Source organism: Pecten maximus, chromosome 4 (assembly GCF_902652985.1).
Source record: "Pecten maximus chromosome 4, xPecMax1.1, whole genome shotgun sequence".
Taxonomy (NCBI): Eukaryota; Metazoa; Mollusca; class Bivalvia; order Pectinida; family Pectinidae; genus Pecten; species Pecten maximus.
In genome coordinates, this window is record NC_047018.1 from 3380237 (window position 1) to 3393261 (window position 13025).

The window sequence follows — 13025 nt, forward strand, 5'->3', positions numbered from 1 at the left end:
TTCAAATAAGGTAGCATCAAATACCCATTGGGTGTAAACTTTATTAGTTTATATAGAGATATAACATTTTTGAACATCCTGATATCACATTTTTGAACATCATTTGTTGAATTGCCATTGGATATAATTCAAATTTGGTTAGAATTATCAGTATGGGATGACAGTTTGATGGTATTCACATATTGGCCCTGACTGACCCCCAGGAGCTGATTAGCAGGACCAAACGGGGTCTAATTGACAGAGCTATTTTAGAACTCACTAGGTGAATTGGTTGTTGTTTATATTTTTGTATCTTTTGATTTTGCATGTTTGATTTTAACTTTTAGCTTACTACCATGAACTCCATGACCCCAGTACGTACATCAGCAGTAAGAGTTTCACCTGTTTTTTGGAGGATATGATTCAGGTAAGTTATCTGCTTGTCATTATGGCTGTCCTTTGGTGAACATTTTGGTATATTTCACAGCTGGTCAGACTAAAATAATAGGAAAATGTCACAGCTGGTCAGACTAAAATAATGGGGAAATGTCACAGCTGGTCAGACTAAAATAATGGGGAAATGTCACAGCTGGTCAGACTAAAATAATGGGGAAAATGTCACAGCTGGTCAGACTAAAATAATGGGGAAAATGTCACAGCTGGTCAGACTAAAATAATTGGGAAATGTCACAGCTGGTCAGACTAAAATAATGGGGAAATGTCAATGAAAGCAATGTTTACAATTGAGACTTACATCAGGATGTACAAGTTGAAAGGGAGAGGAACAATTAAATAAGATATTAAGTTTGTTCGAGGCCTGTACAGGGGTTAGTAAAAAGGATTTGTATTTGTTTACTAAGGCCACCTAGGTGATATATACAGCTTTTTCTGAATAATTCACCATTCAGAATTTTGAGGCTTAACTCTTAACGACTAGTGTCTTGGATAAGAACATATTTCATCAAATTTGCAGTATCATTTGGTAAAAAAAGGTCTCCATACATTTTGATATAAGAATATGGACCTTTCTCTTCCTCAGCTGCCAGATCTTCTACAGGAAAGTGGACTGTTTGGCCAAGATGTGGCACCTGCAGTAGCTAGTTGTATTCAAATGGTGAGGACTCTTGTCGGCATTCTCTTACATGATGTTATCGCCAAGTAGTATGAAGCTGTCAAAGAAGGAGTAAAAAGTCATAATTAGAATTGTATGAGTTAAACATGAAATGCCATGGTTGACCTGATCAACTCTAAAAATTTACTACTGATACACAATATAAATCATGCTACATGAATTCCCTCCTTGCTATTTCTGTACAGGCACGGTGGTCAAGTGGTAGGACATAGGGCTACTTGACCAAAGGGTCATTAGTTTTAGCCCCGGCATGGCCGCTCTGTTGTATCCTTGAACAAGATACAGTCAAACTTCGATGTTTCGAAGTTCAAGGGACTAACAGAAAAACTTCGATACAGCGGGACTTCGAATTATTCATGGTTGACAATAGATCGATGTTTTCTTGATAATGACCATATCTGTTAACGTTACATGTCCTCAGTGTCTTCGTGTTGATCGTCGCCTGTCAGGCTCACATCGAAAAGTTTAGTTAATTTATACCTCAAACACAACAAAATAAAAATTCTTTTCATTAATTATACCTAAGCATTTTATTAACTAAACAAAATATGTATCGGTTACAAAACACTTATATCGTGTTTAACAGATAAAACAAAAGTACAATGCACACTTACGTAAGTCGTTAGGCTTTTCTGCTAAAGACACGTACGTTTACGTTATGTGCATATAAAATACGGAATGCCAATCGGTTGGAGAATGCATGATTGAATGACAAATAATCGATTTACTTGGATATTTATGTATAAGTTTGAAACGTGACACTTTGAATATGAGTGAAGCCATCGCTAATTGTTTGTGTTTAAAATTGGTCCGGTTGTTTTACAGTTCCGTAAAATTTACTCACCGACCGCTGATTTCAATGGCGGCGGAGATTATCAGAGACGACTACCGAAATGTTTTACCGGAGTGATTAAATGTCATGGCTTCTAAATACACTTTTTATCTATCAATTTGGTCTGATTATTAATAAACCTCATGACCGGGAGTGACAACACACGCTATCGTTATCGCTATTGTCAGTCAGGGCATTTGGGGGAGAGGTGTGAAATCTTGCCGCAGGGGTCACGACAAACACCTGTCCAGTGGTCAGTACAGGTAAATTTTTTGTTCGAATCATGAAATGTCAATTACCTATAATATCATAGCTAACGGGTCATGAAAAAAGTTCGATACATCGAAAACTTCGATTTATAAAAATTCGAATCATACATAGTTTCGTTAGTAGTGTTATATAGTGAGAAAATTCGGGACCAAGCAAAAAGTTCGATACAGCGAGAAATTCGAATCAACGAAGTTCGAATCATCGAGGTTTGACTGTACTTGATACAAGATACAAGAGCTGCATGCTCCCCAGAGATTTGAGTAAGACATTGGCTGGTTGTATGGTCCCCAGAGAGTTGAGAAAGACATTGGCTGGTTGTATGGTCCCCAGAGAGTTGAGAAAGACATTGGCTGGTTGTATGGTCCCCAGAGAGTTGAGAAAGACATTGGCTGGTTGTATGGTCCCCAGAGAGTTGAGAAAGACATTGGCTGGTTGTATGGTCCCCAGAGAGTTGAGAAAGACATTGGCTGGTTGTATGCTCTCTAGTAGGAGTTGAGAAAGACATTGGCTGGTTGTATGGTCTCTAGGAGTTGAGAAAGACATTGGCTGGTTGTATGGTCTCTAGGAGTTGAGAAAGACATTGGCTGGTTGTATGCTCTCTAGGAGTTGAGAAAGACATTGGCTGGTTGTATGGTCTCTAGGAGTTGAGAAAGACATTGGCTGGTTGTATGGTCTCTAGGAGTTGAGAAAGACATTGGCTGGTTGTATGGTCTCTAGGAGTTGAGAAAGACATTGGCTGGTTGTATGGTCTCTAGGAGTTGAGAAAGACATTGGCTGGTTGTATGCCCTGTAGGAGTTGAGAAAGACATTGGCTGGTTGTATGCTCTCTAGGAGTTGAGAAAGACATTGGCTGGTTGTATGGTCTTTAGGAGTTGAGAAAGACATTGGCTGGTTGTATGGTCTCTAGGAGTTGAGAAAGACATTGGCTGGTTGTATGCTCTCTAGGAGTTGAGAAAGACATTGGCTGGTTGTATGCTCTCTAGGAGTTGAGAAAGACATTGGCTGGTTGTATGGTCTCTAGGAGTTGAGAAAGACATTGGCTGGTTGTATGCTCTCTAGGAGTTGAGAAAGACATTGGCTGGTTGTATGGTCTCTAGGAGCTGAGAAAGACATTGGCTGGTTGTATGGTCTCTAGGAGTTGAGAAAGACATTGGCTGGTTGTATGGTCTCTAGGAGTTGAGAAAGACATTGGCTGGTTGTATGCTCTCTAGGAGTTGAGAAAGACATTGGCTGGCTGATAAAGGCCCATTAACCACAGACAATAATTTGTGAACCACTTTGAGACCGCTAAGTTGCTGTGATATAACTGTACATAAAACTCCAAATTATAATTGATATTATTTCAGAGTAATGGTGGAGTTGGGATATCTGACGATATGTTTTACAGTTGGTTGCTACGTGAACCACAGACATTGGTTTGGCTTCCTACCTTCCATAGGACAGCAGCATCAGAATCAGGTAACGTCTCCAATTCCTATAGCCGATCAGTAGAATGAGGTAACAACTCCAATTCCTAATGGATTCCAATTAATTTGTTGTATGATATTGATAGATTTGGAAATGGATTCCAATTAATTTACTCTATGATAAATCCAATAATGGATTCCAATTAATTTATTGGATGATAGATCTGTTAATGGATTTAAATTATTTTTTTCAAACCCAGAATGTAATACCTCAGAAGAAAAATATCTTCTTTTCCTAAACAGTTTGACTTATATATAGTCACCTCTGATTTATCTTTTACAGTTAAACATGAATCGAAGTGCAATATTTGTAAAAGCTGTCCAATAGTGGGGTTCAGGTAAGTGGCACAGGTGTTTGTAAAAGCTGGCCAATAGTGGGGTTCAGGTAAGTGGTACAGGTGTTTGTAAAAGCTGTCCAATAGTGGGGTTCAGGTAAGTGGTACAGGTGTTTGTAAAAGCTGGCCAATAGTGGGGTTCAGGTAAGTGGTACAGGTGTTTGTAAAAGCTGGCCAATAGTGGGGTTCAGGTAAGTGGTACAGGTGTTTGTAAAAGCTGTCCAATAGTGGGGTTCAGGTAAGTGGCACAGGTGTTTGTAAAAGCTGTCCAATAGTGGGGTTCAGGTAAGTGGCACAGGTGTTTGTAAAAGCTGTCCAATAGTGGGGTTCAGGTAAGTGGTACAGGTGTTTGTAAAAGCTGGCCAATAGTGGGGTTCAGGTAAGCGGCACAGGTGTTTGTAAAAGCTGGCCAATAGTGGAGTTCAGGTAAGCGGTACAGGTGTTTGTAAAAGCTGTCCAATAGTGGGGTTCAGGTAAGTGGTACATGTGTTTGTAAAAGCTGGCCAATAGTGGGGTTCAGGTAAGTGGCACAGGTGTTTGTAAAAGCTGGCCAATAGTGGGGTTCAGGTAAGTGGTACAGGTGTTTGTAAAAGCTGTCCACTGGTGGAGTTCAGGTAAGTGGTACAGGTGTTTGTAAAAGCTGTCCAATAGTTGGGTTCAGGTAAGTGGCACAGGTGTTTGTAAAAGCTGTCCAATAGTGGGGTTCAGGTAAGTGGTACAGGTGATTCATTTTATACTAGCTATGGAAATACTGCTGCTGCTGCCTCAAACTGATGGTTTAAAGTTCCCTATCTCTATATTGCCTTTTGGCTTAAAACTATTTAATTGTTGTTTTAACCTGTATATAAATGTGGTACCTTGGTATTATATAGGTTATCATTTGAGTATTTAATCTCCCTACCTGTTTTCCATACATACATGTTAGTAAGTATGTGTCCTTACCTATTTTGAGTTCCATCAATATTGAGGCTCTAGTTTCTTCTACTCTGCCATATTATTAGTCTGAAATTTTCTAACTAATATTCTGCTTTATGATCGTGAATATTTTCCTGTTATACAGATACAAATGTCTGCTGTGCTTCAACTTTGACATGTGTCAGAACTGTTTCTTTATGGGGAGGACTAAGAAGAACCACAAGCTAAAACATCCAATACAAGAATACTGCATCAAGGTGATTTTACTGTTGTTATCCATCAGTGTGCCTCAAAGCACATGTCTTAAACAATTTTAGTTCTATCATATTTTCATCACACTTGCATGGGAATTAATACCACCATGTGTGGTGATTTTCAGTCACTTACTAGTTACCATATGGTTTAGTATTTAATGATGTATTCTTGTCTAAAAATATGTCCACTTAATTATCTTCATCCACATTCAATACCACAGATTTTATAATTTAGAAACAAATCCAAAGAACAACAATTTCTTAGTTTGAATTTATCTTATGATTTCCTGGGTGAAAAGCTGGCCATATAAAGGAGATACCTCAATATTCAAAGCCACATTAGAATGTGTTGAACATTTCAAAGAGTTATTTTTACAAAGAACTCCTGGAGTTATGATAATGACCTGTAGTTTCCATATATTTACAAGAAGTGAAATTCTGCTGAGAGGATTGTATATGTTCTCAGCTTCACCCCTTTCCAGTTGAGAGTGCTGAATTAATACACTGTAATGAAACCTCAGTTGCTACCTACCTGAAGTTAACTGTGGGTTTACACATCTCATTTACTTTTTAAAGAAATGATATCTTTAAATTCACATTTATTTCTCGGTCAATTTTCTTTGGCAGACATCCTCCAAAGAGGACACAAAGGCATTCTTTAAGACCATGAGAAACAAGGTGAGCAAGAAACACAGACAGAAGGCCAAACAGAAGTACCTACCTCTGATGTCGGAGAACCAGTACTGTCAAAATAACTGGTAAGTAGTAGTAGGATATGTATCAATAATGATAATTGGTGTTTATGCATCCCGGAGTATGTGGCTGAAAAGAATTCCACACTAACTAATGATAGAAAGAACTGTAGGGTTTAACCCTTGTACAATCAAAGTTTGATTACTAGTAAAATGACAACTTGTGATATATAAACAGTTGATGGTCTTCGTTTATCAGGAGTGTCCGAGCAGAGCCACCCATCCCAGATGTACACAGGAACCTGACAGAAAATGCACAAAGACTAGCTGACCTGGAAATACGCAACTCTGACCAGTCCCGGTCCCCAGTGGGGCCTGTTCCCAACATCAACATCAGTAACTCGTCTGACAACAAGGTAGGGGCCCGGACAGGGTCTAAATGTCAACTATGTAAGGGTAGTCCCCAACATCAACATCAGTAACTCGTCTGACAAGGTAGGGGTCAAGACAGGGTCTAAATGTCAACTATGTAAGGGTAGTCCCCAACATCAACATCAGTAACTCGTCTGACAAGGTAGGGGCCAGGACAGGGTCTAAATGTCAACTATGTAAGGTCGGTCCCCAACAACAACATCAGTAACTCGTCTGACAACAAGGTAGGGGCCAGGACAGGGTCTAAATGTCAACTATGTAAGGTCGGTCCCCAACATCAACATCAGTAACTCGTCTGACAAGGTAGGGGTCAAGACAGGGTCTAAATGTCAACTATGTAAGGGTAGTCCCCAACATCAGTAACTCGTCTGACAAGGTAGGGGTCAAGACAGGGTCTAAATGTCAACTATATAAGGTCGGTCCCCAACATCAACATCAGTAACTCGTCTGACAACAAGGTAGGGGCCAGGACAGGGTCTAAATGTCAACTATGTAAGGGTAGTCCCCAACATCAACATCAGTAACTCGTCTGACAAGGTAGGGGTCAGGACAGGGTCTAAATATCAACTATGTAAGGTCAGTCCCCAACATCAACATCAGTAACTCGTCTGACAAGGTAGGGGCCAGGACAGGGTCTAAATGTCAACTATGTAAGGTCAGTCCCCAACATCAACATCAGTAACTCGTCTGTCAAGGTAGGGGCCAGGACAGGGTCTAAATGTCAACTATGTAAGGTCGGTCCCCAACATCAGTAACTCATCTGACAACAAGGTAGGGGCCAAGACAGGGTCTAAATGTCAACTATATAAGGTCGGTCCCCAACATCAGTAATTCGTCTGACAACAAGGTAGGTATTAAGAAAGGGTCTAAATGTCAACTATGTAAGGTCACTCCCCAACATCAGTAACTCGTCTGACAACAAGGTAGGGGCCAGGATAGGGTCTAAATGTCAACTATGTAAGGTCAGTCCCCAACATCAGTAACTCGTCTGACAAGGTAGGGGCCAGGATAAGGGTCTAAATGTAAATGTCTTAAATTGTGTTTATCATATTAAACTTTTGTTTTCAGGAGAATGTAGTGGAGGTGGATGATTTGAAGAGACAAAGGGATGAGTTGGAACGAGTGATAAAAGAATTGGAGGAGGAGAACAGGTAAAGACAACATATCCTGTTGAACTGGGCTATTAATTGTTTGACATATATCTGATGATAAGTGACAGATTTATTGCAGTTTCACACATTGGTTTTGGCATTACAATATTACCTAACATGGTGTTAGCATTGGCAGCCCAGACACTGCCATGTCAGTCTTGTTACTTATAGTGACTTGATAACCCTAGGGTGCTTATAATACATTAATACAAAAATGTTCCATCATCTAATGTACTAAACCTGCCAGCACAGGTTTAATTTGTTCAGAAATCTATGATCCTGGATCATCAGAATAGCAATGCCAATGGAGGTCATACAGAAGTTATGTTCAAGTTTTAAGTAATGCTCCATATACTTCTAATGTTATATGTTGAATGATAATATTATTTAGTATATGTACTATTACAGGTGGTTTGTATCTGTATGACGACTTATACAGGTGATTTGTATGTGTATGACGACTAATACAGGTGGTTTGTATCTGTATGACTACTAATACAGGTGATTTGTATGTGTATGACGACTAATACAGGTGGTTTGTTCTGTATGACTACTAATACAGGTGATTTATATCTGTATGACTAATAATACAGGTGATATGTATCTGTATGACTACTAATACAGGTGATTTGTAACTGTATGACTAATAATACAGGTGATTTGTATCTGTATGACTAATAATACAGGTGATTTGTATCTGTATGACTACTAATACAGGTGATTTGTATCTGTATGACTACTAATACAGGTGATTTGTATATATATGACTACTAATACAGGTGATTTGTATCTGTATGACTACTAATACAGGTGATTTGTATGTGTATGACTACTAATACAGGTGATTTGTATGTGTATGACTACTAATACAGGTGATTTGTATGTGTATGACTACTAATACAGGTGATTTGTATCTGTATGACTACTAATACCGGTGATTTGTATCTGTATGGTGACTAATACAGGTGATTTGTATCTGTATGACTACTAATACAGGTGATTTGTATCTGTATGACTACTAATACAGGTGATTTGTATCTGTATGATGACTAATACAGGTGATTTGTATCTGTATGACTACTAATACAGGTGATTTGTATCTGTATGACTACTAATACAGGTGATTTGTATCTGTATGACTACTAATACAGGTGATTTGTATCTATGACTAATAATACAGGTGATTTGTATCTGTATGACTACTAATACAGGTGATTTGTATGTGTATGACTACTAATACAGGTGGTTTGTATCTATGACTACTAATACAGGTGATTTGTATCTGTATGACGACTAATACAGGTGATTTGTATGTGTATGACTACTAATACAGGTGGTTTGTATCTATGACTACTAATACAGGTGATTTGTATCTGTATGACTACTAATACAGGTGATTTGTATCTGTATGACGACTAATACAGGTGGTTTGTATCTGTATGACTACTAATACAGGTGGTTTGTATCTGTATCTGTATGACTACTAATACAGGTGATTTGTATCTGTATGACTACTAATACAGGTGGTTTGTATCTGTATGACTACTAATACAGGTGATTTGTATCTGTATGACTACTAATACCGGTGATTTGTATCTGTATGACTACTAATACCGATGATTCATATCTGTATGACTACTAATACAGGTGATCTGTATCTATGACTACTAATACAGGTGATTTGTATCTGTATGACTACTAATACAGGTGATTTGTATCTGTATGACTACTAATACAGGTGATTTGTATCTGTATGACTACTAATACCGATGATTCGTATCTGTATGACTACTAATACAGGTGATCTGTATCTATGACTACTAATACAGGTGATTTGTATCTGTATGACTACTAATACAGGTGATTTGTATCTGTATGACTACTAATACAGGTGATTTGTATCTGTATGACTACTAATACAGGTGATTTGTATCTGTATGACTACTAATACAGGTGGTTTGTATCTGTATGACGACTAATACAGGTGATTTGTATCTGTATGACGACTAATACAGGTGAATTGTATGTGTATCACTACTAATACAGGTGATTTGTATCTGTATGACTACTAATACAGGTGATTTGTATCTGTATGACTACTAATACCGGTGATTTGTATCTGTATGACTACTAATACCGATTATTCGTATCTGTATGACTACTAATACAGGTGATCTGTATCTATGACTACTAATACAGGTGATTTGTATCTGTATGACTACTAATACAGGTGATTTGTATGTGTATGACTACTAATACAGGTGATTTGTATCTGTATGACTACTAATACCGATTATTCGTATCTGTATGACTACTAATACAGGTGATCTGTATCTATGACTACTAATACAGGTGATTTGTATCTGTATGACTACTAATACAGGTGATTTGTATGTGTATGACTACTAATACAGGTGATTTGTATCTGTATGACTACTAATACCAGTGATTTGTATCTGTATGACTACTAATACAGGTGGTTTGTATCTGTATGACTACTAATACAGGTGATTTGTATGTGTATGACTACTAATACAGGTGATTTGTATGTGTATGACTACTAATACAGGTGATTTGTATCTGTATGACTACTAATACCAGTGATTTGTATCTGTATGACTACTAATACAGGTGGTTTGTATCTGTATGACGACTAATACAGGTGATTTGTATCTGTATGACTACTAATACAGGTGAATTGTATGTGTATCACTACTAATACAGGTGATTTGTATCTGTATGACTACTAATACAGGTGATTTGTATCTGTATGACTACTAATACAGGTGATTTATATCTGTATGACGACTAATACAGGTGATTTGTATCTGTATGACTACTAATACAGGTGATTTGTATCTGTATGACTACTAATACAGGTGATTTGTATCTGTATGACGACTAATACAGGTGGTTTGTATCTGTATGACTTCTAATACAGGTGATTTGTATCTGTATGACTACTAATACAGGTGATTTGTATCTGTATGACTACTAATACCGGTGATTTGTATCTATGACTACTAATACAGGTAATTTGTATCTGTATGACTACTAATACAGGTGATTTGTATCTGTATGACTACTAATACAGGTGATTTGTATCTGTATGACTACTAATACAGGTGATTTGTATCTATGACTACTAATACAGGTAATTTGTATCTGTATGACTACTAATACAGGTAATTTGTATCTGTATGACTACTAATACCGGTGATTTGTATCTGTATGACTACTAATACCGATGATTCATATCTGTATGACTACTAATACAGGTGATCTGTATCTATGACTACTAATACAGGTGATTTGTATCTGTATGACTACTAATACAGGTGATTTGTATCTGTATGACTACTAATACAGGTGATTTGTATCTGTATGACTACTAATACCGATGATTCGTATCTGTATGACTACTAATACAGGTGATCTGTATCTATGACTACTAATACAGGTGATTTGTATCTGTATGACTACTAATACAGGTGATTTGTATCTGTATGACTACTAATACAGGTGATTTGTATCTGTATGACTACTAATACAGGTGATTTGTATCTGTATGACTACTAATACAGGTGGTTTGTATCTGTATGACGACTAATACAGGTGATTTGTATCTGTATGACGACTAATACAGGTGAATTGTATGTGTATCACTACTAATACAGGTGATTTGTATCTGTATGACTACTAATACAGGTGATTTGTATCTGTATGACTACTAATACCGGTGATTTGTATCTGTATGACTACTAATACCGATTATTCGTATCTGTATGACTACTAATACAGGTGATCTGTATCTATGACTACTAATACAGGTGATTTGTATCTGTATGACTACTAATACAGGTGATTTGTATGTGTATGACTACTAATACAGGTGATTTGTATCTGTATGACTACTAATACCGATTATTCGTATCTGTATGACTACTAATACAGGTGATCTGTATCTATGACTACTAATACAGGTGATTTGTATCTGTATGACTACTAATACAGGTGATTTGTATGTGTATGACTACTAATACAGGTGATTTGTATCTGTATGACTACTAATACCAGTGATTTGTATCTGTATGACTACTAATACAGGTGGTTTGTATCTGTATGACTACTAATACAGGTGATTTGTATGTGTATGACTACTAATACAGGTGATTTGTATGTGTATGACGACTAATACAGGTGATTTGTATCTGTATGACTACTAATACAGGTGATTTGTATCTGTATGACTACTTATACAGGTGATTTGTATCTGTATGACTACTAATACCAGTGATTTGTATCTGTATGACTACTAATACAGGTGGTTTGTATCTGTATGACGACTAATACAGGTGATTTGTATCTGTATGACTACTAATACAGGTGAATTGTATGTGTATCACTACTAATACAGGTGATTTGTATCTGTATGACTACTAATACAGGTGATTTGTATCTGTATGACTACTAATACAGGTGATTTATATCTGTATGACGACTAATACAGGTGATTTGTATCTGTATGACTACTAATACAGGTGATTTGTATCTGTATGACTACTAATACAGGTGATTTGTATCTGTATGACGACTAATACAGGTGATTTGTATCTGTATGACTACTAATACAGGTGATTTGTATCTGTATGACTACTAATACAGGTGATTTGTATCTGTATGACTACTAATACCGGTGATTTGTATCTATGACTACTAATACAGGTAATTTGTATCTGTATGACTACTAATACAGGTGATTTGTATCTGTATGACTACTAATACAGGTGATTTGTATCTGTATGACTACTAATACAGGTGATTTGTATCTGTATGACTACTAATACAGGTGACTTGTATCTGTATGACGACTAATACTGGTGATTTGTATTTGTATGACGACTAATACCGATGATTCATATCTGTATGACTACTAATACAGGTGATTTGTATCTGTATGACTACTAATACTGATGATTCATATCTGTATGACTACTAATACAGGTGATTTGTATCTGTATGACTACTAATACAGGTGATTTGTATCTGTATGGCTACTTATACAGGTGATTTGTATGTGTATGACGACTAATACAGGTGATTCATATCTGTATGACTGTCTATCTTTTGTAGACAACTTCACCGTGAACTTAAAGATGTCCGTGAGTCCTCTGACACAGAGAGTAACATGTCAGGGGGAGAGAACCCAGCAAAGAAAATAAAGTTCAAGGTCAAATCTGTGTTGGACAAGAATCGTAGGCACAGTAGTGGCCTTACTATTGTAAAGGTATGTTTATAAACCTGTTTTATCTGACACCATGAGGGAGTGATCTGGACAGTGTCGGATGTGACAGGATGTCGATAAACTCAGGTGTCCGATTGGACAGGTTTCACTGTATTGGTTTATAAACCTATCTGTCCATGTGCAGGCTACATCTAGAATACCTAAACATGTCGTGATGAAACTGCTCACTTTGATAACCTTAACATGTTGTGATGAAACTGCTCACTTTTATAACCTTAAGATGTCGTGATGAAACTGCTCACTTTGACAACCTAAACATATT

General features: G+C 37.2%; 1 protein-coding gene across 1 annotated transcript in view; it reads left to right on the forward strand.

The window, feature by feature from the left end:
* Positions 1 to 13025, forward strand: part of LOC117324984 (dystrophin-like) — a 32497-nt gene that overhangs the window by 14435 nt on the left and 5037 nt on the right. Inside the window, exons 7-15 of the mRNA XM_033880835.1 lie at positions 327 to 406; positions 1019 to 1093; positions 3560 to 3671; positions 3963 to 4017; positions 5075 to 5186; positions 5811 to 5941; positions 6135 to 6291; positions 7376 to 7458; positions 12592 to 12745. Of these exons, the coding sequence (XP_033736726.1) occupies positions 327 to 406; positions 1019 to 1093; positions 3560 to 3671; positions 3963 to 4017; positions 5075 to 5186; positions 5811 to 5941; positions 6135 to 6291; positions 7376 to 7458; positions 12592 to 12745 (959 nt within the window). The remainder of the gene's footprint in view (positions 1 to 326; positions 407 to 1018; positions 1094 to 3559; positions 3672 to 3962; positions 4018 to 5074; positions 5187 to 5810; positions 5942 to 6134; positions 6292 to 7375; positions 7459 to 12591; positions 12746 to 13025) is intronic.